Below are 27,164 nucleotides of genomic sequence, written 5' to 3'. Positions count from 1 at the left end.
CGCCTCCCAAAGAGAAATCGTTCCCGGTCATGAATCGTCGTCCGGTCGAGGAATGTGCACCAAGTAGGAGTACTAGCGAATTTCTCGAGATCATGCGGTCGTTCTACCAGATTTCGGATGCGGTGGAGTTCAGGGTTCCTCGTCAAGGAGAGCACGCTAGTAGTCCCGCGGAGGGTTACTTTACTTGTTACGAAGAATTCGTAGTGCGCTGTCGTTTGAGGTTCCCGATTCCCGATTCCCGAAATTATCGTCCGTGTGTTGGATCGTTTCGGGGTGGCGATAAGCCAACTGAATCACCTTGGCATCCAGCACCTCATTGGAGTGCTGATCCTGAGCTATGAGCATGGTCTCTCCCTTACCGTCGATCATTTCGAAGCGCTTCTTAAGTTGCAGATTATCAAGGATACGGAAAAGTACAGGCTGGTCCCTCAGAACTTCATGTCAGTGGTTAAGGGGTTTACTTCTAACTTCAAGCCATGGAAGAAGTTTTTCTTCTTCGTTCGTGTGGACGCTGCGTCTGTCGAAAAGAGTTGTATCCCATTGTTCCGGAGGTTGCCGAACGATCGTCCCTTCATCAATCCTCTTGCTCCGTTTCCTGAGGACATTAATGCGGTGAGGGATATGCTCAGGAACGGTCCTTTTTTCTGGACTTCCTTTATGCCGAAGAGAGTTCGAAAGGCGTTGAGGTTTGTCCATCCTAGTTCTGCTTTGGGCGGGGAAACAAGGAGTGATTCCGAGCCTGATGACCAAGGTCCCGACGCTGCTCCCACGGTTGCGACGGGGATGAATTCTTCGAAGGGGAAATATATTGACCTCGGTGACCTGGAGTTTTTGGTGGACGATTGCATGCTTCCAGGATGGGATCTGGACCTCGCTTTCGGCGATGGAAGCGGTACGAGCGAGGTCCCTATTCTGGATTTCGATGATTTCTTCGCTGGTCTTCCCTCGGGCTTCGATGCTCCTCCGGCCACGAACGAGTCGGGGAGGCCGAAAGTCATCGCGGAAGGATCTCGTATCATCAACGGGGTATAGGCTTTAAGAATTTTGGCGATCGTTTCAAGTGTATATATATATTTTTTCTGCTTATAACGTGTCAATCGGTTTTACAGGGATTGAACTTGCTTGGATCGGCCATTGAGGCGAGCCATAGCGAAGCCATGATCTATCGCTTTAAAGCGGAGAAGGCAGAAAAGGATCTTGCTCGCATGCGAGACAAGATGTTGGAGCGAGATGCTCAACTCGCACGTGATCATGCGAGGGCTGTTCGTAGGGCGGAACGGAAGGGCAAGAGGGAGATTGTCGAGGTGATGAAGACTCGCGCCTCTCAATTCCAGGTCGAGTACGAGAACCTAAGGATGCTTTCAACTAGCTCCGTGAGTGTCACGGTTCGGTTGGGAAACTTTGGAAGACGCGGGCGGATGACTACGTTTTCGAGTGGGAGATGGAGTTAATGAAGGGCGGCATGAAGGATCATGCACACGCTGAGACGCTCATTTCTCCGATCGATGGGAGGATTCAAGGATTCTGGGATCCCATCCCGGTTTCTCCTGATACCGCAGAGACCACGACCGTGTTTGCTGGTGACGATGAGGAAGTGAACTATCCCGCGGATGCATTCGGAGCTTCCTTGTCCGGGGATTTTAACTTTGATCTGTGAGAGGTGAGTGTTTGACAGGAAGAAGTTTTTCCCTTATCTAGTATTCTGCGGCCAAGTGTGGCTTTCGTTCATATATGTCCGGCCGAGTGTGGCCTTTGAACTTTGTATGGGCCTGTTTTGGCCGCTTTTATTTTATCGGGACTGGCCGTTGGTGGCTTTGAACCCCTACCGCTATGCGGTTTATATATATATAATGGATGTTTGTTTGAGTTACTTTGTTTCGAGTGGGTTTGAAGTAAACATGAGTTGTCTTCTCATATTTAACTTCGTTGAGGCATTCAATCTGTTGGTTTGTTCGAGACGTGAGTTTTCGTAAAAATTAGTTATTCTTACGAACTTTCGGGAACGTTAAGATATGCACAGAGAGACATGTTTTAGGATCTCGTATCGTTTAGATATCATGTCTTTGAGATGTCTGAGACCAATGCGATGGGTTTAGAGCAAGACCTAGGTTTACTCTCGGTTTTAAGGTTTGTGCGGTGACTAGCCGGCTATCGATTTTCCTGTTGCGATTTCTACCTGATTCGTACTGATTTAAAGTCCGCGATAGGTTCTCGGCTTATATGACTTGTATGGTACGAATCGAGCATCTTTCCAGAGGCAATTTTTAAGCCAACTGGAAGTGCTAGACCAAAATTTCGGATTTTTTTTGTAGTGCGCTTTCGTCCTTGTGTTGGACGTTCGAAGATCAAGAGTGATCAAGTTGCGTTTGTTTAAGACGGCTGATGTGTTCGTCGGGGCCAATCGACGAACGGAGTGTAAGGTTTTTGTGGTCGCGTTCGGACAATTTGTTCGCATCGTCTCAAATTTTAACTTGGTGACGTCTCGCAGTTATTTCGAAGACTATACGTATATTTTCGGTGCTGAAGAGGGATTGTTTTGCGATTTTGGGCCGTATGAGACTGCTGACAAGAGTCTTAACGTTTGTAGATTTTTCTAAGTGTTCTGAGACTTTTGCGTTAATTGAAGCGCAAGTGTCTTAAAAAGGAGCGACGCATATTGTAGTAAAAAAATTTCGAAATCTCTAAAAAACTCGATTACAATAACGCATCTTTTCCTATTTGGGAGTATACGAGTATACACACCCACTCCCCCCCCCCCCTTTTAGAGAGGGGGATAGCTGAACTCGTCTTTCGACGAGCTGCCTACGTACCTCTTTCGAGGATCAAGCCATCTCGTAGTTCTATTTTATGCCGCGAGCGTTTTTACTCGGCGATTGTCGCCGTGCTGACCGCCTTGATCGTGATGACCGCGTTCGGGTCAGCGTTCTCTTCCAGATGTTCCGGTTGAGTCGTAGTGTCGGCTTCGGACTCGTGTTGAGTTTCGACACCCAAAGCGTTTACGTCAGCAGACGATGTTAAATCGTCTTTTCTTGAAACATTTTTGGCCAAAGATTTATCTATCTTCGTGCGCTTGCGATTTGCCGTTGCAGAGGTCGTCATTTTCCTTAACTTGTGCTCCGCGAGGAAGCATAGTCGCGACTGTTTCTGACATCCCCAGGTAGCTGCAACTCCGTTTGGGGTAGGGAATTTGACACCTAGGTGGTACGTTGATGGAACGGCTTGTATGGCATTGAGCCATGGGGTTCCCATGATCACGTTGTAGGTGGCAGGATGATCGACCACACGAATTCGACAATTTTCGTGATCTCCTTGGCCATGACTGGGAGCTGGATTGACCCGAGGGTCATCGATACTTCGCCTGAAAAACCCGTGAGCGGTTTCGGCGTTGGAGTTACTTCTCCCAGTTCGATGCTCATCCGATTGAGAGTGTCGCGGAAGATTAAATTGACTGTGCTTCCCGTGTCAATGAGTACTCTGCCAACTTTCAGATCTCGTATGACGAGATCTATGACGAGATCTATGACGAGCGGATCGTAGTGAGGTTGATCGATCCCGCCGGCTTCCTCCTTCGTGAAGGTGATTGAGCAATTCTGATCATCTCGGGTAGGAGACTATGTAGGCCAGTTTGGGCTCGACTCCGCCTTCCGCTGGTAAGCTTTGATGGCCGAAACCGTATCGTTGCAAAATTGTGATCCTCCAATGATCATGTTGACTCTGCGACGATTGTTATCGTTCCCCTTGTCATCCGGCCTTCTGCCGCGTTTATCCCCAGATTGGTTTCTTTGAGGAGGTTTCTCCGCGGGAGGATTTCTGTCCGTCTTCGGGGGGCGATCGGTCTCGAGGATGAGATCTTTCACGCTGGTCACTTCCGAGAGCTCTCCAGCTAGTAGCTTTGCGGCGAGCCTTTCTGCCAAGACTTTGCAGTTAGTCGTGGAGTGTCCTCGGGACTGGTGGAACTCGCAGAAGGTGTTTTCATCATATCCTTGATTGCGAGTCCACGTATTATCCGTGGTTTGGCCCTGGTCCGAGCTGATCGCGTAATTGTGCGCTCCTTGGAGATCTTCCCCCTCGTGATGGACATACTTGTTGTTACGAGGGTTCTTCTTCTTCGTTTTTGGATCGACATCTTTCGAGGATGGTCTCGCCGACTTATGTTTTTGTGATAAGACTTCGTTTCTTCCTCGATCATGATGTAGTCCGTCGCCTTGTGGAGGGTGTCCTGGATCGTCCGCGGTTTGTTGAGGGTTATCCATTTTTTGAATTTCGACTTGTACCAGAGCGCCTTTCTGAGCGCATCAATGGCTACCTTGTCGCTTATCCCGCTGACCCTGGACATTACCAACTTGAATCGGCTGATGAACTCGCGGAAGGGTTCGTCTTCCCTCTGGGATAGAGTCCAGAGATCGACATCGAAAGTTTCTCTATCTATGAACATAGAGTATTGCTTGAGAAATTCCGATGCGAGCTGTCGGAAACTTCCGATAGAGTTTCGCTTAAGGCGTGCGAACCATTCGAGAGCTGCCCCTTCCAGATTATCGACGAACAGGCAGCAGTAGCCAGCGTCTTTTTCGCCGCCCTTCAGTCTAGCTCTTCCCATCGTGATGTGGAAAGCCTGAAGGTGCGCCCTCGGATCGGTCGTACCATCATACTTTTGTACTTTGATTTTTCCTGGATCGGATACCCTCATATCTGAGATGCGAGTGGTGAAGGGGGTCTTCCGAGCCTCTTCCAGCAGTCTGTCGATCTCGGGGGCCGCGCTGGTAGCGTGATGGATTTGGGAGTTCACGGCTCTTACTTCTATCGCAGTCTTGGTGGTATAGTCGCGAAGATCGCGGATATCCTACGTCTCGCTAGCAGATTTTTGAGCCTGTCAGCGTTTACTGCGAGTGAGCTCGGTCTGCTTTTCAGCCAGCTCTTCTTGTTCGTTCCAATAGATGATTTCCTCCACTTCTGTCATTGGTTTGTCGAACGGAGAGCTTTCCCGAGCGAATCGGCTTCTGGTCCTCCTTGGATGTATGTCGACGTCCTCATCAGTATCGTTGGAGACATCGCTAGGATCCAGGTTGACGTGCTCGACTCTGTTGTCCTCCGAAGCCTTCGCGGGAGGCGGAGGACTTTCAGGGTTTTCCTTTTCGATGGGAGATTTTTCGCTAGGGTTTTGACCCGAAGGTCGTTCCTGCGCGGCACCAGGCCTGTCGAGGGGGGTTGCGTAGTCGAGTCTTTTCCCGTGGACTTTAGTGGTTCCGCAGGGGCAGATTGCTCGAGTCCTTGCCGTTAAAGTTTCAACTTGTTTGGTCAAGGTGCTCACGAGCTTATCCTGTTCTTTCGACCTTTTTTCGTAGGTGGCGAACATCTTTTTAAACTCCTCGAACGCCGCGGCGTTGGCTGGTGCGTTGGCCGCGGATACGTCCGCTGCGGGAGTGTGGAGATTAGTGACACTGCTTCCGATAAGAGGAGTCTGCACGTTATCCGCGTCGTCAGTTGGCATGTCTGGTTGAGCGTGATGTGGTTGAGAGTTAGATTGATCCGTACCCCCCCCCCCACTTCCTTCTAGCGCCAAACTGTGGGAACCGAAATTCGCACTGTCGATTTCCGTTTAAATTAGTAGAGTTAGGAAAATCCTAATTTCCCAGAGGTCCCGGATATCTGTTAAACAACACGCCAAGCAATCAGAACACGTAATTAAAGACGAAAAGAAATAAGAAATTGTAAAAGAGAGCAAAATGAGTTTTATTCCGAATTCGCGTATGAGCGTTACAACAAGGTAGAAGCCTTGGCTATGAGAGATGTCGGCGAGATTCCTAGTTCTAACAACCTAAGACTGCAAAACCTAATTGAGTCGCCGCTCGAAATAACAAAAACGGAAAGTTGCCTAATTGCTCTAAGTGCTAAGTTTTCTTTGAAAAAGTCTCTCTCCATGCTTCTCGCCTAGGGCTCCTTATATACTGGCTCCAAGGTCGGTTTGGGCTTTTCCTCTTCTGCCCTTAAGCCGTCATAGCGTAAAAATGGAGATATTCCATTTTTTCCGATCTTCATAATTATCTTCAAAATTTCGTATTTATCCGCGGAAACTTGACATTTATCTTTCCTTGCGAACCAAGCGTAAACCTTCATGCGGCTTACGGGCTGTTAGTTAAGAAATAGTAAGCTGGGCCTCGAGTCATGTCTTAGGTCCCTTTGGGCCGTTTTCTGACTCGAAGCGTTTATTACGGCTTCTTTCGATAAAGAACGAACTTTCTGCGGTTTTTACCGTAAAGTTTGATCAATGACTTAGAATGGCGGGAAACATGAAATAGGTTCGCTACGGTCTTCGGGAGATATCATCGAAGGGTACACGAGAATGCATGGACTGATTGTCGTATCGATGTTTCGGAAGAGCTTGGTCGCTACGTAACGATCGAGCGGAACAGACGCTCGGTCGCTACGTAGCGACCGAGCGGAACGATCGCTCGGTCACTACGTAGCGACCGAGCTTCGGCTCGAGCTCGGTCGCTGCGTAGCGACCGGACAGCGTGCATGTGCGGTAGTAGCGTAATGACCGAGCTTGGTTCGTCCATGTTCCGATCGTCATACTCGAACCTATCCGTTACTGGTCTGGGTATGTTTCCGATCGCTTATGTTTGATCTAAACAGAATTCGAACGAAGCTTTATCTCGGGAACATACGTTGCGACGTTCTCTTGATCGAGCATGATTTGTTGCGAAAAGACATAATTGTATTTTACGGAGATTTGGACGTTAACTTCGTCGTAACCGTTTTCGATCCCAACAGCAACCGCACGGATGTTTGATTTCATTTTTGTATATGTAAAAAAAATTTTACATTGTTGATGGTAAATATTTTTAACATTAACCATATTTTCAAACGTTTATGGGTTTTTCACAAACACAAACGTATATCACAACATAAAGTTGTACTTTTATTCATAAATTTAGATCGAAAACTAAACTATGCAGTTATAGCACAAACATATATCACAAAATAAAATTGCACCTTCTATTTATAAATTAAAATTTTAATTAAATGTTCTGATATAAATTTCTATTATCCTAATTACAATAGTATAGGGGTGGGTCATAATTCTTTCCAATTCCAAAATTTTAGCACCCCTTTCAAACAAATAAAATAAATTTTATAAATTAGCAAAATATATAAAAATATTTTTGCTATTATAGTTTCTTTTAGAATAAATTTAGTAAATAAAAATTGTCCTACACTGTTATTGTTTATTCTTAGAGCTTGGTCTGTTACCATCTGAATATTTGCTTTAACTTAAATTCTTTTTTTGTACTAAATGGTATAATATATATTTGATAATTTAAATGTATTACATAATTGTTCATATAATATTTTTAAAACATTACAATTTTATTTATTACTTTGAATAGTTATATATTTTTATTTTAATCTTCTATTATATCAAATTGAATCATATAAGCAAATAAAGTATTTATAATGAACTGGACTTATATATATGAATACATTTTACCAATAATTTATCAATAGTTTATTTTATATTTTATTTATATATTATATAAATTGATTATGATGTGTTGGTTTTTACTTTATAGTTTATTACTAATGAATATTTAAAAATAATTAATATGTTAATACGAAATCTATTGGGAAATCTATCTTGGTTAAGATTCAATTAAATAAATCTATTATTCAAATTAGGAAATACATTAGATGATTAAATATATTATTTAAATTAGAAAAAGACAATCAGATTTAAATATAGTTTCAATAAGGGATATTTATATTTTGTACTTCTCTTTTAATAATATAGATAGATTACAATTGAAAAAGATATGGCAATGAGGTTATTAACCTCCACATAATTCGTTGTCAAAAAAAAAAAACTTCCACAAAATTAACGTGGGTTATAAGATTGTGATCTTAGTTTAAATGATTTGTGTTTGTCTTATCTAAATTTTGACCCGGGAGGAACTAATTAATATACCAGTTTTTAATTGGAGTTCTTAATCCGGTTTAGCATTGGATATCCCGGACGGTACAATAAAGTTTCAGATTATTTATCAGTATGTATGTATTTACTGATTTTAAATATAGATCAGGTTAATTTCTGCAATTATTTATCAATATGGTTGTATTTATTGGTTTGTATGGTTCGACAACACATAACAGTTATTTATAAATTAATTTTTGAACCAATTCTTATGATAACAGATTAATTGAAACGGAGTCAACCGCAGTTGTCGTCGGTATGGTCAAGTTTTGAGGTAATTTACTTTTATTTAAAATGAAAAATATTAACTCAGTGGCAAGGACCCGTAAACATTGAGGAAAACTCAGTGCTAAGTACAAAATACACTTCCCTTTTAATAGATTAGATGTACTGCAACTTATACATCTAAAATGTTACCAAACAATAATTTTGAAAAATATAGTAACTCGGGTTTTTACATCAAGCTCACTCCTAACATAAATCATCTACAGTTTCTATCAAATAATTTTAATTCTGAATTACATTGAGTTATAACTTTTATTATAATTTAACTTTAATTCAACATATCCCTATTCAAAAAAAACACATATGCCATAATCATCTCTTGCTTTTGCTGTGCTCACATCTAATCTATTAAAACAGAAGTACAAATAAGATATAACCCTAAGTTTTTCTAAATAATTACAGATGAATGCCACTGCTTATTAAACTAAAAATTAAATATCGGGAAGGCCTCTACTGCTGGATATCGTTGACTTGAAGCCCATTACCTATATAATGATCGACCATAATAATGGGGCCGAAATAGATCATATCTTATACTGAAAAACATATTTCAACTTATAGTCAAATGCACACACGTATAATTATGAGAACAATTTCGACTTTTGATTATGATCCTTACAAGTTCAACCTGATACACAATATTTAACTTAGGATATTGATGACCTCCGTATATTACAAATATTATGTTGGTATCATGTTCTCTTCGAAGGTAGAAACTGGTCCTCTTTATTCTCTTTTGGTCTTTATGTATTTAAATCATTTGGTTTAAGTAAACCAACCGGTTCTGTTTTTGTAATCATTCATTTTTTACATACAATTTTGAAAGTAAATAATAATATTAGCTATTCAGCCAAAATCTTGCATATATGTAAACAATAGTTATGTGCCAAATCTATCTTATTAAAATAAAAGTACAAATATAGATTCACCATATGATTTATCACTTATTTACAATAGAATGCCACAGTATTAAATAATCTTAAGCTTAAGCTATGAATGTATTTTCCTAATTTAACTAAATCATTTCCTAAATCAAGTTTAGCTAAATTTTCATGTTCAACATATTTCCTAAAACAGTTTAGCTAAATTTTAGGAATATTAAAGTTTAAAAACAAATTTAACAATATTATGTAATATTTTTCAAGTATCATATAATTCCACAAATTTAGCTTGTAAGGCCTAAAATATATGTATTTCAAATTTTCTAAAATATATGTTTAACCATTATGGCTATCATTAATTATTTTCAACAATAAAATCTATCTATGCTAAGATTTAAATATTTCGAATTATTTTTAGAACAATATGGAATGTTTATAACCAAATATTTTATTTTTATATATCCAAATCTCGCTTAAAATATATATATTTCAAAAAATTCAAAAAATACATGTTTAACCATTTCAGTTAATATTAATTATTTTTAACAATAAAATCTATCTATACTAAAATTTAAATATTTAATGTTTCTAACAAAATATTCATTTTTAATCTATCTAAATCTCGCCATATGACTCATATTTAATCAAAATATTTAAAATATTATTACATCTGAAAACAATTTCGTATTAAAAGAAATATTACTTGGACATATCAATTGGTCAATATTTGTCGAAGGTATGGGGTACGGGTCAATATTTTCTACAACATGTAAACTATTTAAATTTTTTGTTTATAAACATTTTAAAATAGGGTAAACAATTAGATAATATATAAATATAAGTGAAAATAAGTATCCGCGCGGACGCGCGGGTCAAACTCTAGTATTATATTATGAAAGCTTTCGAAGTGTTAAAAAAAGCTTTCGATATTGGTCAACTTTTTAATAATAAAATCATTTTATAATAATGTATTTAAATTATCGTATAATTTATAACTTCTATTACGTATGATGATATTAATGAACAGGTCCACGTATAATTGATTTAACAATGACGCTCTCCCCCGAAACACTAGGATCGACGGACGGTTTTGTATGTACGACATTCTCGATGGACAGGCGCTCTCTGCAGCAGACGACCATAATAAACGGTTCCGCCTATAGTACTCCGGAGCCCCGACCACATCGTAGTAAAATATACATTGTCAATTAATTTTTGGAAAGGTTATATAAAATAATGTAAAAATAAATACGGAAAAATGAAAAATAATAATCTAAAACAAAACAATGGATACGTATATTTGATGAAATATCTGCGTTGTTTGTTGATATATAAATTTGAGATAGAAACAAATAAAAACGTCTCCATAAAATCTGCATGAAAGAAACAGCTTCTCATTCCGTGTTTTACTCTCCATCTCTCTTCCAACGTTTCCTAAGCCTTCTTTTGTTTGTTCTCTTCTTTGATTCTCTCTTTGAGATATTCTCTGTTTTTTCCATCCACACACCAAAAATAAGAGGATATTTTTGAGAAACAATTCGGAAGCCATCATTAAAATTCGATTTTGAAAATTTTTCAACAATCTTATTGCATGTCTCTGGTTCTTTAATTTGTTTTCATGTCCTACTGCATGATTCAGTTGACTTCTGGATTTGTTTTCTTTATTGATGAGTCTTAGTATTAATATCCCCGATCATTATTATTGTGTTAGATTAGATAGATACGTATAGTAAGCAAACGTATTCTTAGGGTTTACTTTTTCGTATTGTAGGGTTCGAATTTTCTTTTGGAGAATTTTTTTGTTGGTTCAGAAAAAATGAGTTTGAGAGCATATGCATGATCTTTAGTTTGTTGAAAATATTTTTCTTATTAAAAATCTAGACTTTTTCATCATTTAGGTCGCATTTGTTTAACCTTCCAATCAAGAGATTGTTTTAAATAACTCCCGCCTATTTTCATTTAATTGGCTATATATTATTACTCTGAAGAAAAACTTGATTTTGTGATGATAATGATGAAAAGATAAGCTTTGAGTTAGAACTCTTGTTTTCTGAAAGTTGTGTGGTCTGTGTTGGAGTCTTTGATTTGAATTCAAGACATGGAGAAGAGATCAGGAGAAGAAGAAGAAGGAGGCGTTGGGAAGAAAGACAGGATTTTTCGAGCAGATAAGATCGACTTGAAGAGTTTAGATAAACAGCTTGAGGAACATCTGAGTAGGGTTTGGTCGAGGAACCTTGAGATAACTCATAAAGCTAAGGAGGAAGAGTGGGAGATTAATTTGGCTAAGTTGGAAACAGAGAATGTTATTGCTCGTGGTACTTTTGGGACGGTCTATAAAGGCATCTATGATGGTGAAGCTGTTGCAGGTAAATTAAAAAAAAAAAAAACATCAAGTAGGTTTTATGATAGATTATGACTTTGTTTGGTCCTTGTTTGAGTAATGACAGTGAAGGTGCTTGATTGGGAAGATGATGGCCAAGAAAGCAAAACAAATCGGGCTTTATTTCGTCAAGAGGTCACTGTTTGGCACAAACTAGACCACCCAAATGTCACTAAGGTCAGTTAAAATAAGTTTGTAGGTCACATAACTGAGGAAAGTGTATGGATATATTTTCATCTGTGAATGTAACAGTTTGTTGGAGCATCAATGGGAACAACGAATCTGAAAATACCAACAGCTGATTTAGAAAACTCGTTACCTCAACGAGCTTGTTGTGTGGTTGTGGAATATGTTTCTGGTGGAACGTTGAAACATTACTTGATCCGTAATAGACGCAAGAAACTCGCGTTTAAAATTGTTGTCAAACTCGCTCTCGACCTCTCTCGAGGGTAATCAATGAATTTTCTAACACAACTACATATATAGATTTTAGTGATGAATACCGAAAAAGCAAAACCGCAGTATGTGCTGCTTGTTGCAGGCTAAGCTATCTGCACTCAGAGAAGATTGTGCACCGTGATGTGAAAACAGAGAATGTGCTTTTGGATGTTCAAAGTAATCTGAAAATAGCAGCTTTTGGAGTAGCGAGAGTGGAAGCTCTGAATCCAAAGGACATGACTGGAGAAACGGGTACTCTTGGATACATGGCTCCTGAGGTAACAGTTTAAACCATTCTCTACGGTCTCTTTCTCTGTTTCTAAAACAGGAATCATATAAAATTAGAGTTTCTTCATAGGTTATCGATGGCAAGCCATACAACAGAAGGTGTGATGTTTATAGCTTTGGAATATGTTTATGGGAAATCTACTGCTGTGACATGCCTTATCCTGATCTTAGCTTTGTCGATGTTTCTTCAGCTGTTGTCTTACATGCAAGTTTTGACCTATGACAACCCTTAAAATGCCGTACCTTTTCGTAGAACAAAATTCTGAAACTTGTTTTCTAACAGAATCTGAGACCGGAGATTCCGAGATGCTGTCCGACGGTATTGGCGAATATAATGAAGAAATGTTGGGATGGGAATCCGCAGAGACGACCAGAGATGGAGGAAGTGGTAAAGATGCTTGAAGGAATTGATACGAGTAAAGGCGGCGGTATGATACCTGAAGATCAAATTCCTGGCGGCTGCTTTTGCTTTGCTCCTGCTCGTGGCCCCTAAAGCTCCCTTTATTTTTCTTTAATCGTCTGGTTTTCATTCTTTTTCCTTCACATTGAATGATATTTGTTTCTTCTACTCCAAGAAACATCCTTTATTTTCTCAATTTTGTTTTGGTCGTTGCGAATATTCAAAGTTGAACAAAAATATAAAGTCATGGTTTTGTGTGGTGTGAACAAAAGTTAAAAAAAAAAAACAAAGCATTTTTTATTGTTTCTCGTTTTTTTTTTGTGATTGTCACTAACTAGATCTAAGTTCCTTCCTCTCTTTGCATTTTGTTTACTTATTTCTTTTTTTGGCTATGAATAGAAATATCATTAACTACTGAAGATTTGTGTAACATCGCGATTTCTGGTACAAGTGGAAAGAATTAATTTAGCTATCTATGTCACTAAAATACATTTGTCTTTTCGGACACATATCCGTTTAAAACTTCAAAGTTAAACATGCTTGAGCTGGAGTAGTAGAAAGATGGATGATCTATCTAGAAGTGATTTTCCATATCGTGCGAGTGAAACCAAAACACAGAGAAAAATCATGTTGTGATTGTATGGTTAGTAAACATGAATTTCGAGTTTCCGAAAAATTAACACACGGCCTGTCGCCTGGGATGGGGACCACGGCCGAGTGAGTGGGCGTGGATGGTCCATTAGCCATGAACAGTCAGGACTTTATAGTTTGATTACAAAGAAACTTGATATCTGGATTGTTTAAAAAGCATTTCGGATCCTAGAGACTAAGACAAGGCCCAAAAATCAAAGAATCTAACCTAACCATTATTAAGGACTACAATTTATAATTTAATTGAAGAAACAAACAACAACAATATAGTTCATAGGTCCAAAACTCTTCTTATACCACAAGGAAAACTTGACGACAAGGAAAATACCATTTAGAAAATATTTTCCAAAGACAAATCCGATAAATGACAATGGAGGAGGCATGCAAGACTAATACATGTGCTAGATGAGAGATCTTCGTTGAAATAGAAACAATAAAATCACACAGGTGAGCACTTAAAGAACGCAAAGGAGCTGATGCTAGCTGTGAGCATGGAAAGATCATAGTCAAGCGCATGCAGTAGTTTACTCCCGAATCCGGCCACGCGACAAAGGAAAACCTCAAAGGATAAGAAGAGGCCCCAATGAAGCCAAAAGAATGACCCGAAATTTTAAGAAAGGAGTTGATAAATATTAAAAATATATTAAAATATATATCTAACATTTAAATTTTCATCGATTTGAATTTTCAAATTGGAAGTTCATCTCTAGTAATATTAAAAATATATATCTAACATTTTCATTAGTACAGAAATTTTTTAACACATGAACAGACAATGAATATACATAGAACCTATGAAGACTTAGACCAACTCCATCAATGGGTTCCTATAGAGTTCTAAACCCAAAAGCTGGAAAAAAATAAATCAAAAAGGCCCAAAATTAGGAGAATCGGTGCCAAATTCGGGTTTTTTAGAATTGGTAAGAGGCGCCTACGTGGCACTCCCTCATTGCACCGCTTCTGTTTTGTCTCTCTTTCCTTTGGTTGGGGTTTCGATGAAACCAAATACAATCTCGTCTCTTGGAGTCTCCGTCTCGCTCTGAAGCAATCTTCTGTCGCACCGCTCCGTTTCGCAAACTCCGGCGACTCCGTCGGCCCATCTTCTCCATCGTCTCTCTGGCTCCGTCCTCTCTCTCGGTCCTAGTCGTCTGTCTCACCGCGTCCTCTCTCTCGCTCCTAGTCGTCGGCCCATCTTCTCCGTCGTCTCTCTCGATGACTCCGTCGTCTGTCTCATTCCGTTGTCTCCCTGAAGCCGTGGTCTCTGTCGATGACTCCGTCGTCTGTCTCACCCCTTCTTCTCGGTCGGTTCATCTTCTCTGTGAGACCGTCGCCTCTCTCGCTCCGTCGTCTCTCTCGCTCCATCGTCTTTCTCGCTCGGTCTTCTCTCTCGATCCCGAGTGTAAGTGCCTCTCTTCTTCTCTATCTCTCGCTCGTTTTTTTTTTTAAATTGTTGTGATCTCATTGTTTTGTCGAGAAAGGTGGAATCTTTTTGAGATGTGTTTTACAATCTTAGATCAGGTTAATGTTTTAGAATCTTGTTTGTGTTCGATCCTTGTTTATGTTCTTGAGATAGATGAATGTGATCTGATTGTCTTCTGCCTCGTAATTGGAATAGCTTTACCTCTGATTGGAATGTTGTTACATCGGATCATTCATATGGAATAGTTTACATTGGTTCAAACATGATTCATGAATCATGATTCATAGATGTTGCTCTGTTTTTAGTACTCGATGCTTAGATTTTACTCAATTGTACTCATACGTTTTGCTCTATTCTGTCTTTGGTGGTTGTGTAAGGATCGGTGTTGTGTGGAAGAGGCAATGGAGTGTTTCATTCATTCCGGAACCCACGCGAGTCTCTCAGAAGGATTCAACCTCATCAAAGCCCGAGGTTAGTACACTTTCCTTTTAAGAAGATGTTAGATATTAATTAGGAGGAATTAAATGTTCTTTGTGTGCTGGTAGCTGGTAGATATTGATGGTTGTTATAGTTTTAGGTAGGCTTTAAGTGATTTACATTTAGTGTTGTTGGCTGTTATAGTTTTAGGTGAAGGCATTGATTGCCATTAAAACACACACTAAACCAACCTTAATGATGCCAAAAAAAAAAAAAAAAAAAAAAAAAAAAAACCAACCTTAACGTTTCATTAAAAATCGAGCAACTCTCCCTTTCTCTTTTCATATCTCCTTCTTCTTTCGAAATTTATATCTCCTTCTTTTGTGATAATTCATATCTCCTTCTTCTTTCATAACTCATATCTCCTTCTTCTTTCATAATTCCTTTCTCCCATTCGCTATGGATCCATTTACTCAGCCTGGGAGCTTTCAAAACCTCCTACACAGTCAACAACCAAACACCTCCTTCTCCGTTGTCACTCCCGAACCTAGTATAGAACTGTCTTCCTCGGATGCGTCTGTCTTCGGTACACAGTGGGCTGACGATGGAAACGAAGATGAACTCGTTGTGTCGGACCGTAAAGAAAGGAGGAAGTGGTCACCAACTGAAGATCTTGTTATGATAAGTGCTTGGTTGAACAAGATCTCTGGATATGGCATGTGTTTTCGGACCTCCAGGTACATTAAACGATATCTTACAAGGTCGAGCTCCAAAAGTTAATTACATTGTCAACGGACACGAGTACCAGTTGAGTTACTATCTCACAGATGGTATATAACCAAAATGGGCTACTTTTGTCCAATCTATTCCACTTCCGCAAGGTCCGAAAGCATCCTTAATAGCTACACATCAAGAGGCTGTATGTAAAGATGTCGAGCGTGCTTTTGGGGCCTTGCAAGCTCGATTTGCCATAGTAAAAAATTCTGCTCTTTTGTGGGATAAAATCACAATTGGAAAGATAATGAGAGCATGTATCATACTACACAATATGATCGTAGAAGACGAACGAGATGGGTACACTCAGTTTGATGTATCAGTTTTCGCACAACTGGAATCAAATCGAAGTTCACAAGTGGATTTCACGTATTCTACTGATATGCCTTCAAATCTAGGCAATATGATGAGCATTCGGAATCGAGTTCGTGATAATAAAATACATCAACAATTGAAAAGCGATTTGGTTGAGCATATATGGCAAAAATTTGGAACAAATCAAGATTTCAACTAATCGGTTTTTTCTCATTTACGATTTGTATTTGTATTTGTAATATGCTTTTATGTCATTTTTATTAAAACTTTTATGTATGTTTTTATTTAAATCATTCTAATTAAAAAAAAAAATTAAGAACCCCTATGAGGTTCTTCCAATGGAGGTCAAAAAATTAATTACCACTAACCAAGGTTTTTAATCTTTCAAATCACCTTTTTAACTTTTAAATTAATCTAAAGAACCCATAAGAGGCTCCTATGGATGGAGGTGCTCTTAGTTTTTAAGGTTGCTTGCACCTCATCCATCTGATCATTCCCAAGGATGGTGGCAGACTTCTTCCTCTCAAAATCAGTGTTCTTGGTGCTGTTGCTAGATGCTAGGTTTTCAATGACCTTCACTGCCTCTCCTAGATTCCTGGTGTTGAAGTTTCCATTGCTGGAAGCACCAAGATCCATATTGTACTGCACCGCGATGCCTCTGTAGAAAGTACTGAGTAGTTGTACTTCATTGAATCCATGGTGTGGACAGTCTCTCTGATAAGACTTGAATCTGATCCAAGAGCTTTTGAATGATTCTGCAGGCTCCTGAGTGAATGTAGCAATCTTGCTCCTCAAGTCTTCAGCACGTGCATCATCAAAGAAATTGCATAAGAATGCATTATTGATATCGTTCCAGGATCTAAGAAATCCTGGTGGTAGCTGCTTAACCCAATGAGAAGCTTCTCCAGCAAGAGAGAACTTGAAGAGCTTGCATAGGAGATAATCCTCATGGTCTCCTTTGACTTTAATAGCAGATATCAGATCCTCGAACCTCTCCAGATGGTCCATAGGATGCTCGTGAGATAATCCATGGTAGGGTATATGTCCCACGAGTGTGTAGTACTGCGCCTTCAACTCAAAATCCCTCTGAATAGTGGGAGGACGAATGGCTGATCTATTGGTGTAGAACTGATCTGGACGGTTGTAGTCAGCCAACGTCTTGGGTCGCGCAACCTCATCTACAGGTAAAGTAGTTCATGTAGCATTAGCATCAGACTCAGGGATTGCAGCCCCCTGAGCATCTATCCTCTGACCTGCTGCATTACGCAGATGACCATCCTTGTCATGAGGGTCACCATTATCATCTCGAATAAGTATCAGAGTCGCAACCATGTCTCGCGGCTCAGTATCGATCGATGTCTGGGATGGAGTATCGATCGATGTCAGATGGATCATGTCGGTCGATGGAAGATGAGTGTCTTCGGTCGATGGTGGTGAGCGAGTATCTTTCGACGGGGCTAGTGTCTGGGTCGACGGTGGTTGAAAGAAATCGAACGACGAACAGGTGTTGTTGTCGATCGATGAGGAGCGCGCTTCTTTGCGGATCGAACCCTCCAAACTTGCAGGATCTGGTGAGAATAGAAGTTGAGTTTCCTTGTTGCTTCTAGTACTGCTGGGCATGTACCTGAAAATCCAAGAAGAAAATTTTTGTGTCAAAAACTTAACAAAAATTAGATCGAATAGGCGATCAAAGCTCTCCGGCAACGGCTCCAAATTTGATACCACTCAAATTACCCTAAGGAGTGATTTATAATCTCTCAAATAAGAGGTCGAGTTGTAGTGCTTAGGGATCAAATTCACAGGGAGCTAGGGAACCTAAGAAATCTAATATGATTTGTTAAGCTAGATGGTTTCAACGATTTAAATGTAAATTGCAGTTTTATATTGAACAAGTGTTTGTTCAATAGATTGATTGAGGTTTTGGTGTTTAAAAAGGAAATAGTTAGACTTAGGGTTTTTATTCATGAAACTTGGGATTATAATCCTACAGATGCCTAATGAGTTGCATGCATGATAATGTAAAGCTCAACTACTTAGTTAACAAGTCCATCAGCGTTCACAATGTTTGGACTTGTCTATTAACTAGATCTAATGATCTCAACTATCGTATGTCGACCAATAGAAAGTGTCGATCGATGATCCTATAGGGATATCGATCGATACACCTTTCGCTCCGTCGATCGATTATTCAATAATGATATCGATCGACGCGCTTTTAGTTAAGCTTTATGCGCGGGTTGAATGAATGCTTACTAAGCTCACTAGATCAGCTCTCGCCTTACTCATAGCAAAAAAACTTAGATCATTTAGAATGTTTTCAGGATGAGAATGAAGCTCTCGCTTTTATTTATCAATCCTAGGGCAAGTTCTAGTTAGCTAATCCAGAGACATGCATTAATGAACAATCCCAATGATAATTACCACAACTCAGCAATCTATAGTTGGGGCTAATCCCTCCTAACCTATTTAAACCCTAAAATCTAACAATGGAACTACTCAGACATGGCTAAACAATTCATAACGACAGTTAGGTAAGAAAACTTCATTAGAATGTAAATAGATATTAATGGAGTTCTAATCACAAATTATAACTTTGGATCTTCTCTCTAATCTATCAAAATCCTAGAAAACCTTGCTGTGAAAATAATAAAACAAGAAAAGCATACTTTGCCTCTAACATGGTGGAAAAACTTATATAATTAGGTTAAAACTCGTTAGGGGTAATCTTGTAAATTAGTGAAGACTTGGGCTTCAAGTTGGCTGTGACCAAACGGGCTTTCTGCGCGCTTCGCTGTCAATCGATGTCAAGATATGAACATCGATCGATTATTCCTCTCCAATATCGACCGATGGTCGAGCTCGATGGTCATCTCGGGTGCTTGCTCCAAATATCTCCAAAATGCTCAAAAATCATCACTTATCTCCAAATCACTCCTGATCTTATAAATATAATAAATAGACTCTATAATATAATAATTATTAGTAAAAACACATGTAAACCATGGATGAAAATGGGTCAAATCCATAGTCTATCACACTCCCAGTTCGATATCTAGGGTTTCCACTGATGTCGAAAAGGATGTCGGTCTCTGATTATTCTCCACTGATAGAGCGTATACAAATCCGCATTCAGTCTTGGACAGCGCGGCATATTTCTCTTGCTGGACGCTTGTAGCTTATTAGCTCGGTCATTCATAGTATAACAAATTTTTAGATGTCTGCATTTAGACTACCGAAAAATGTATCAAGGAAATTGACAAATTGTGCTCGGCTTTCTTATGGTTGGGACCAGCTCTGAACCCACACAAAGCTAAGGTTTGTTGGGAGGATGTCTGTAAGCCAAAAGATGAAGGTGGACTAGGGGGCTGAAATCTCTTGAAGAGGCTAACATGGTATGTTGCTTAAAGCTTATCTGGAGGATATATATTGTCCACTAAAACTTCGTTATGGGTAATATGGGTACACAAATACCTCATTCGGAAGGGTTCGTTATGGAATGTCAATGCTAAGAGTGGGCTTGGATCTTGGATATGGAAAAAGTTATTGAAATACAGAATGTTGGCTCAATCATTCACAAGAGTCGAGATAAGAAGTGGAGCTTCTACATCTTTCTGGTACGATGACTGGAACCAGCTAGGAAACCTACTATCTCTGACGGGTCTGAGAGGTTGCATTGATTTAAGCATCACCATCAACTCAACAGTTGAACAAGTTGTCCAAAGTCACAGAAGAAGGCTGCATAGGCAGAAGACGCTAAATCTGATTGAAGAGGAAATTCAGAGAATCAAACTTCAAGGGCTTTCTCATGAGGAAGATATCATACTTTGGAAAGGCAAGAGTGATTTGTATCGACCAGGTTTCAGTATAAAACACACTTGGCACTCGGTTCGGACAGTGGCAGTCAAACAGAAATGGTACGGAGCTATCTGGTTTACTTTGGCAACACCAAAATACTCGATTCATGCTTGGCTAGCAGTTCAAAATCGGCTGGCTACAGGAGATAGATTGGTCCGATGGTATGCTCAGGTCGACACATTTTGTATTCTATGCAATCACCCAATGGAAACTCGAAACCATTTATTTTTTTAGTGTCCCTACTCTGAAGAAATTTGGAAAGGCCTCGCAAAAAATATTATGGATACGAGAAATACAAGTGACTGGAACAATCTGATTCCACTTCTAGTTGATGTAGGTTGGGACCAGACCAGTCTTTTCATTGTTCGGTATCTTTTCCAGACTGTGGATTACTCGGTTTGGCGAGAGAAACAGCAGGAAGCACGGGGAGACTCACAACCCTGCTTGTCGATTTCAACATATGATTGACAAGCTGATATGCAATAGAATCTCATCGATTCGAGCTATGGGGAGGAAGGGATACGAGACAGAAATGTCAGTATGGTTTGCTTGTCAAACAAGATGATAATATTCACATGTAAATTTTTTTTTTGTTCAGCCTACTAGACGGTTGATCCCAAGCTGCATTTCATTGTAAAAACATTTTTGAATCAAATAAATTTAATATTCATTAAAAAAAATGCTCTTAGGCAGGCAACGTCTAGGACATGTGATGGAGGTAGGGGTGGGCATTTCGGTTTAATTATGGATTCGGTTTGGTTTGGATTATTTGGTCTATGAAATTGAAAACTTTAACCAAATTCAACCAATATTAGTTGGGTTTGGTTCAGTTTTAGTTCAGTTCGATTCATGTTCTGTTCGGTTTTATTTTTAGTTTGATTTAATTGGTTTTGTTTTTATTTTTCAATTCCGTCGAGTTTATTTTTTTTAGTTTTGTTCTAGTTCAGTTATAAAAATATAATTAATAAAAACATAAACAAATCTTTATTTGACACAAAATCATTATTTTCTTTATATTTAAAGGTAAAACCAAACGTCACAATAAATATGTAGAAGATGTAATCCAAAATTTTATATTATTATCTTCAAATTTAATATAAATATCATAAATAAATTTTTGTTTTTGATGTTAATGTATAAAATTCATATTCCTTTATTTTATTCTTAGTTGAGTTTATTCTATTCATTTAGAAATAAAATATGTAAAATTATGTTTAGTTGTTTACGTTAAATGGTTAAATATATTAGATCATAAAATTATTATTATATTTAATTAATCTAATTAAAAATACGTCGTTTTTTTTTTGTTTTGGTTCGATTTAAAACCAACCAACCCGAACCTGATAAAATTTTGAACCAAATATTTTAGATACACATATACTTTGGTTTGGTTTGGATCTGTTTGAGTTTGGTTTAGTTCGGGTTTTTTGCCCTTTAGAGCAGGAGCAGCAGTAAGAAAAATTGTGTGTTTCTCAATAAACATAAAATAATGCTATTTGCTTTTATAATTAATTTTAGTTATTTCTAAATAATTCTACCATTAATATATCAACATCTGTAGAAAAGTTTCTTCATTCTCTTGTGGAATTACCTTTATGACAGATCGATTCTACTAAATTGTTGTTCTCTCTCCTTCGCTTTTCACTATTTATTATTATTTTATCAACAGACACCCTTTAAAAGATGACCACTTATTAATGGTGTCCTTAAAGCATCTCCAACAGCTCTTTATCCTCTCATTTTTTGAAGGCTTTTACACTCCAACTGCCCCTCATCCTTTCAAATTTTAAGGGGGTGAATAGTGCACCCTCAAATTTGAGGATGCACTATTCACCCCCTTAAAACACTATTTACTTTTTGCTTTAGTCCCTACAATTATATATGTTTGACAATAGTATGAATAACTTTTTATATATCATATTTTATTACTTATCATTATGTTTTCTTTAAATTATTTTGATTTAAATTATTTTATTAACATTTATTTGTATTATTTATAGTTATATTTGACTAAATGTTATTATATTTTCTCAAAAATATCTTATTTTAATATGCTTCAAATAGTATGTTTTATTGATTTTTAAAAATTTAGTGATTATATTTAATTATTAATAATTTAAGGACTAAAGTGTAAATTGTTAATTTTTCTAAAAAAAAATTTGAGGATGACTGTTGGAGAACCATCCCTTCATCTCTTTATTTTAAGGGTGGACCCCATTAAAAATGAGGGGGCTTGTTGGAGATGCTCTTAAAAAGGATGGGCTTGTTAGACCATCTCCATCCATGGTTCCTAAGCATGGGTTCCTAAGTAAAAGGGATTAAAAAAATGAAAAAGGTTAATTAAAGGCAGAAACGCGCCTTAATAGAGGGATTAAAGGAATGGTAAGGAGCCCATACGTGGCGCACTCTCATTGGACCGCACATTATTGTCTCTCTCTCTTCTCTGGGGTTTCGACGAAACCAAAGTCTCTCTTCTCTCTCGAACACTCTCGATCTTCTCTCTCGACGACGCCGGCTTCTGTCGCACTCCGTCGTCTCCGTCGTCTCTCTCGATGAGTCCGTCGCGTGTCTCAGTCCGTCATCTCTCTCATTCGGTCCAGCTTCTCCGTCCCCCCGTCTTCTCTCTCGCTCCGTCTCTGTGTCTTCTCTGTCAATCGGTGATCGGTTTCGCTTCCACTTCCTCCCGAAGCTTCTCTTCCGCCAGCTCTTCGAAAAAGAGTCCTCCCCTTTACGTATCTTCTCGCCGACGTCTCTCATCCGTAAGTGTCTTTATTTTTCATAAAAATTAATTTTTGCGATTTGGGTTTTTGTGAAATTGTTGTGATCTCATAGTTTTGTTGGCAAAGGTTGAATCTTTATGAGATGTGTTTTAGAATTTTGTGTGTGTTTGATCGTTGTTTAGATCAGGTTCATGTTTTAGAATCTTGTGTGTGTTTGATTCTTGTTTCATTGTTTTGTGTGAAACACTTATCTCATGATACAAACATGATTCATGAGATTGATGAATGTGATCCGTATGAATGTGATCCGTATTGTGTGTTTTTTCATAAGTAAAAAAATGATAGCTATATGGAATTATTGATAGAGTTTTCTCATACATTTTGCTCTGTTCTTGTGTATGTTTGATTCGATATTGTTTTTTCATACTCGATATAGTTTTCTCAAACATGATTCATGGTTCTAATCTCACTTTTAAATCTTTTGCTCTCTGATAGGTTTCAAACACAGTAGCGAGCACTTCTCTGCTTGGTGGTTCTACGAGGCTGTTCTCAAGCTACTATAGCTTCGGGTTAGGTCATCTCAAGCTACTCAACAAAGGTTCGTGTGAGTTTTACTCTTAGTTAGTGTATTTTATGGTAGTGAATATTTAGTTTAGCCGTTTCTTAGTCTTGGTTCTGTTTTTTGGAAGGAGGCTCTCGTCTAAGGGCATGTAGAGTGAAATGGGAAGACAATAACCACAGCACAGACAATAACCAAACGGGAAGACAACAACGAGGAGGTAATTTGGGTTAACTTTACTTAGTTTGTTGGTTTAGTTTGTTTGAGTTGGTTGCAATGGTTTAGTTTGTCGGTTTAGTCTCTCTGAATGCTCTCTTAGTTAGGTTTCAAATTAAATGGAATTTACTCTGATGGTCTTTGTTAGCTGGGTTGATGTACGTTTGGTGGTTGTGGAATTAATGATTTGCTAGATAGGTTTGAAATTTAATTCCTTTTTAACATCTATCTAACTTGTTTCAACAAGTTAATTCCTTTATAAAAACTGTCTAGCTTGTTTCAACAAGTTAATTCATTCTTCGTATATCATTCTTCTTCGTATCTCCTTCTCCTTTGATAATTCACCTCCACTTCTTCTTCGCCATGGATACATTTAGCCCAGCTTGTAGCTTCCAAAACCTCTTAAACAGCCAACAACCATACGATCCGTCTCTTATGTCTCTGGTCAAATCCCTAGTATAGAACTCTCTGCGTCAGATGCCTCTGTCTTGGGTTCACAATGGACTGAAGATGGCAACGAAGACACAGAGGCTGTGTCTGACCGTAAAGAAAGACGTAAACGGTCTCCAACAGAAGATGGTGTGCTCATAAGTGCATGGCTGAACACCTCCAAAGATCCAGTGGTTGGGAATGAGCAGAAAACAATAGCCTTTTGGAAACGCATTGCTGCTTATTTTAATGCGAGTACAAAGCTGGCTGGTTTGCAAAAAAGAGAGCCAACGAACTGTAAATCGAGGTGGGGGAAGATTAACGAGGGGGTGTGTAGGTTTGTTGGCTGTTATGAAGCTGCATCGAAACAGAGATCAAGTGGACAGAACGAGAATGACGTTTTGAAGATGGCTCACGATATTTACTTCAATGATTACAAGGCGAAGTTCACTATGGAGCATGCATGGTTGGAGCTTCGCCATGATCAGAAGTGGTGTGGAGCCTATTCTACGAAAGAGAAGGTTAGCTCAAAAAGAAGAAAGCTAGATGACCAGTCGTCAACTTCTGTGCCCGTTTGCCTTGGAGAGGCTGAAGAAATGCCTCGTCCTATTGGTGTCAAAGCAGCTAGGGTGAAAGGTAGAAACAAGTCAAAGGCTTCAGAAGAGGAAGTGAAGTCGGATGTGGAGGTACAGAGCATGTGGGAGTTAAGGCAGCAAGACTTTGTCTTAAAGGACAAGCTTAACAAGCAAAAATTGCTTGACCACCTTCTTGCCAAGATAGAGCCTCTGAGTGAACTTGAAATCGCCTTGAAAAATAAACTAATTACTGACATGTTGTCAAGTTAGATTGTATTAGAATTTCTCTTTATGCTTAATGTCGAGTTTGTATTAGAATTTCTCTTGTGTTTGGCTAATCTGTGGCTTTATCTCTAAGTTTGTTTCTCTGAATGGTTAATGCTTTATCTCTAAGTTTGTTTCTCAGAATGGTTTGTGTCTGTTAGTTTGTTTATCTTATTACTTTGTGTCCGAGTCTGTCTTAAATTAATGGTTAATGCTTTGTGTTTGAGTTTGGTTCTCATTTGCTCTGTCTCACGAGTTGTGTGCGCTTGTGTTCCACCATAATATCACCACTCATGCTCGTTTCAGTCTTTGTTTGCTTGTGGCTATTTGACTTGGAACATTACTAATGATGCTGTCTATTTTTTGCAGGTGAAACAGAGAAGACTAATGAAGCCAAGACTCACTCAGTCTCGTGACTTGCTTTCGTGACATAAAGCTTCGAAATAGAGAAAAAGCCAAGACTTCACTCAGTCTCATGACTTCACTCAGCAAACATGTGACAACAAAAAGACAAAAGCATGTAATAGAAGAAGTTGTGTGTTTCTTTATAAACCTTGCCGTGTTATTAATAGATTAGTTCTTCATAAACCTCTTCTCTCTTACAATTTCTCTTCTCTCTTTATAAACCTTGCCGTGTTGTGTGTTTCTTTATAAACCTCTTCTCTCTTACAATTTCTCTTACAATTTCTGTCCGTGATAGCATATCTCAAGTTAAAAGAAGTACCATTTCTCTTCAAGCAAATACCAAATCAGTTTATCTCAAATACCATTTCTTTGTTTCGCAAATACCAAATCAGTTTATCTCAAATACCATTTCTCTGTTTCTCAAGTTAAAAGAAGAACCATTTATCTCAAATACATTTCTCAAGCTCAAGTACCATTTCTCTTCTATATGGCTTCTTCTTCTAATAATGATATTGAAGAAATGTTGGATGAAAAATTTGATCAATTTTTCGATCAACATTTCGAAAACCTCCTCATTCGTAATGAAAATCGCCAAGAAGCATCAAGGTCAAAAAAGAAACGAGCATACATTGAAAGACAACGGGGAGAAGGACACTTGCAGTTATGGAACGATTATTTTAGCGAAGATGCAACATATCCTTCTCACATGTTTCGACGCCGGTTTCGAATGAACAAGTCATTGTTCATGTGTATTGTTGATCGACTCTCCGCTGAAATCCCATACTTTCAACAAAGAAGAGATGCTACTGGATGGTTCGATCACTCTCCGTTACAAAAGGCAACAGCAGCAATTCGTATGATTACATATGGTTGCCCAACTGATGCGGTCGACGAATACCTCAGACTTGGTGAGACCACGGCGCTTTTATGCTTGGAACATTTTGTTCAAGGAATCATAAATTTATTTGGAGATGAGTATCTAAGAAGACCCAAGCCTGAAGATCTTCAACGACTACTCGATATTGGAGAGATACGCGGATTTCCCGGGATGATAGGAAGCATTGATTGTATGCATTGGGAGTAGAAGAATTGTCCGACCGCATGGAAAGGTCAATATACACGTGGATCAGGAAAGCCAACAATTGTTTTAGAGGCTGTAGCTTCAGCATATCTCTGGATATGACACGCGTTTTTCGGACTTCCAGGTACATTAAACGATATCAATGTTCTTGATCGATCACCAGTTTTTGATGATATATTACAAGGTCGAGCTCCAAAGGTTAATTACATTGTCAACGGACACGAGTACCATTTGGCTTACTATCTCACAGATGGTATTTATCCAAAATGGGCTACTTTAGTCCAATCTATTCCACTTCCACAAGGTACGAAAGCATCCTTATTCGCTAAACAACAAGAAGTTGTACGTAAAGATGTCGAGCGTGCTTTTGGGGTCTTGCAAGCTCGATTTGCCATAGTCAAAAATCGAACTCTTTTGTGGGATAAAATAAAAATTGGAAAGATAATGAGAGCATGTATCATTCTGCATAATATGATAGTAGAAGACGAACGAAATGGGTACACTCAGTTTGATGTATCAGTTTTCGCACAACCGGAATCAAACCAAAGTTCACAAGTGGATTTCGCGTTTTCAACAGATATGCCTTCAAATCTTGGGAATGTGATGAATATGATGAGCATTCGGAATCAAATACGTGATAACAAAAAAACATCAACAATTGAAAGTTGATTTGGTTGAGAACATCTGGTAAAAATTTGGAACAAATCAAGATTTCAACTAATCGGCTTTTTCTCGTTTACGATTTATATTTGTATTTTTAATATGATTTTATGTAATTTTTATTAAAATTTTTATGCATGCTTTTATTTTTAATCATTCTACTTAAAAAAAGTAATTTAAGA

At 38.6% G+C, this 27,164-nt stretch overlaps 2 protein-coding genes and 1 long non-coding RNA gene across 7 annotated transcripts; 2 read left to right on the top strand and 1 right to left on the bottom strand.

The window, feature by feature from the left end:
* The first annotated feature begins 10,528 nt into the window (after positions 1-10,528).
* Positions 10,529-12,947, top strand: LOC106403066 (serine/threonine-protein kinase STY13-like). 2 transcript variants are annotated; one of them, XM_013843913.3, is made up of 6 exons: positions 10,530-11,501; positions 11,583-11,692; positions 11,768-11,964; positions 12,057-12,231; positions 12,312-12,446; positions 12,525-12,947. In XM_013843913.3, the coding sequence occupies exons 1-6, from the start codon at positions 11,234-11,236 to the stop codon at positions 12,732-12,734; spliced, it is 1,095 nt and encodes a 364-aa protein (XP_013699367.1). In that variant the 5' UTR covers positions 10,530-11,233; the 3' UTR covers positions 12,735-12,947. The 2 variants fall into 2 exon arrangements, with proteins under 2 accessions (XP_013699368.1, XP_013699367.1); XM_013843914.3 differs by lacking the exon at positions 12,312-12,446 and having other exon boundaries at positions 10,529-11,501.
* Positions 12,948-13,079: 132 nt separating this feature from the next.
* On the top strand, positions 13,080-25,485 carry LOC106404020. Of its 4 annotated transcripts, none has more exons than XM_022700896.2 (4): positions 13,080-15,183; positions 23,289-23,391; positions 23,486-23,572; positions 25,206-25,485. In XM_022700896.2, the coding sequence occupies exons 1-4, from the start codon at positions 14,989-14,991 to the stop codon at positions 25,250-25,252; spliced, it is 432 nt and encodes a 143-aa protein (XP_022556617.1). In that variant the 5' UTR covers positions 13,080-14,988; the 3' UTR covers positions 25,253-25,485. The 4 variants fall into 4 exon arrangements, with proteins under 4 accessions (XP_022556617.1, XP_022556616.1, XP_022556614.1 ...); XM_022700895.2 differs by having other exon boundaries at positions 23,483-23,572; XM_022700893.2 differs by lacking the exon at positions 13,080-15,183 and adding an exon at positions 22,180-22,832 and having other exon boundaries at positions 23,483-23,572.
* Positions 14,754-17,865, bottom strand: LOC125588855. Its single transcript, XR_007325057.1, has 2 exons — positions 15,428-17,865; positions 14,754-15,380 (listed from the first exon to the last, which is right to left on the bottom strand). It is a non-coding gene; the product is annotated as an uncharacterized LOC125588855 (long non-coding RNA).
* Positions 25,486-27,164: the final 1,679 nt, after the last annotated feature.

This window comes from Brassica napus, chromosome C6, assembly GCF_020379485.1.
Source record: "Brassica napus cultivar Da-Ae chromosome C6, Da-Ae, whole genome shotgun sequence".
Taxonomy (NCBI): domain Eukaryota; kingdom Viridiplantae; phylum Streptophyta; class Magnoliopsida; order Brassicales; family Brassicaceae; genus Brassica; species Brassica napus.
This window is presented reverse-complemented; position numbering and strand designations above follow the sequence as displayed.

What these genes read in the sequence shown, in the direction of transcription:
- LOC106403066 (XM_013843913.3), top strand. Translation starts at nt 11,234, where the DNA reads ATGGAGAAGAGATCAGGAGAAGAAGAAGAAGGAGGCGTTGGGAAGAAA. An exon ending in GCTCTCGACCTCTCTCGAGG is followed by an intron (nt 11,965 to 12,056) that starts GTAATCAATGAA and finishes TGCTTGTTGCAG; the next exon opens with GCTAAGCTATCTGCACTCAG. An exon ending in CTTCAGCTGTTGTCTTACAT is followed by an intron (nt 12,447 to 12,524) that starts GCAAGTTTTGAC and finishes GTTTTCTAACAG; the next exon opens with AATCTGAGACCGGAGATTCC.
- LOC106404020 (XM_022700893.2), top strand. Translation starts at nt 22,626, where the DNA reads ATGAGTCCGTCGCGTGTCTCAGTCCGTCATCTCTCTCATTCGGTCCAG. An exon ending in CTCGCCGACGTCTCTCATCC is followed by an intron (nt 22,833 to 23,288) that starts GTAAGTGTCTTT and finishes GCTCTCTGATAG; the next exon opens with GTTTCAAACACAGTAGCGAG. An exon ending in TCTCAAGCTACTCAACAAAG is followed by an intron (nt 23,392 to 23,482) that starts GTTCGTGTGAGT and finishes GTTTTTTGGAAG; the next exon opens with GAGGCTCTCGTCTAAGGGCA.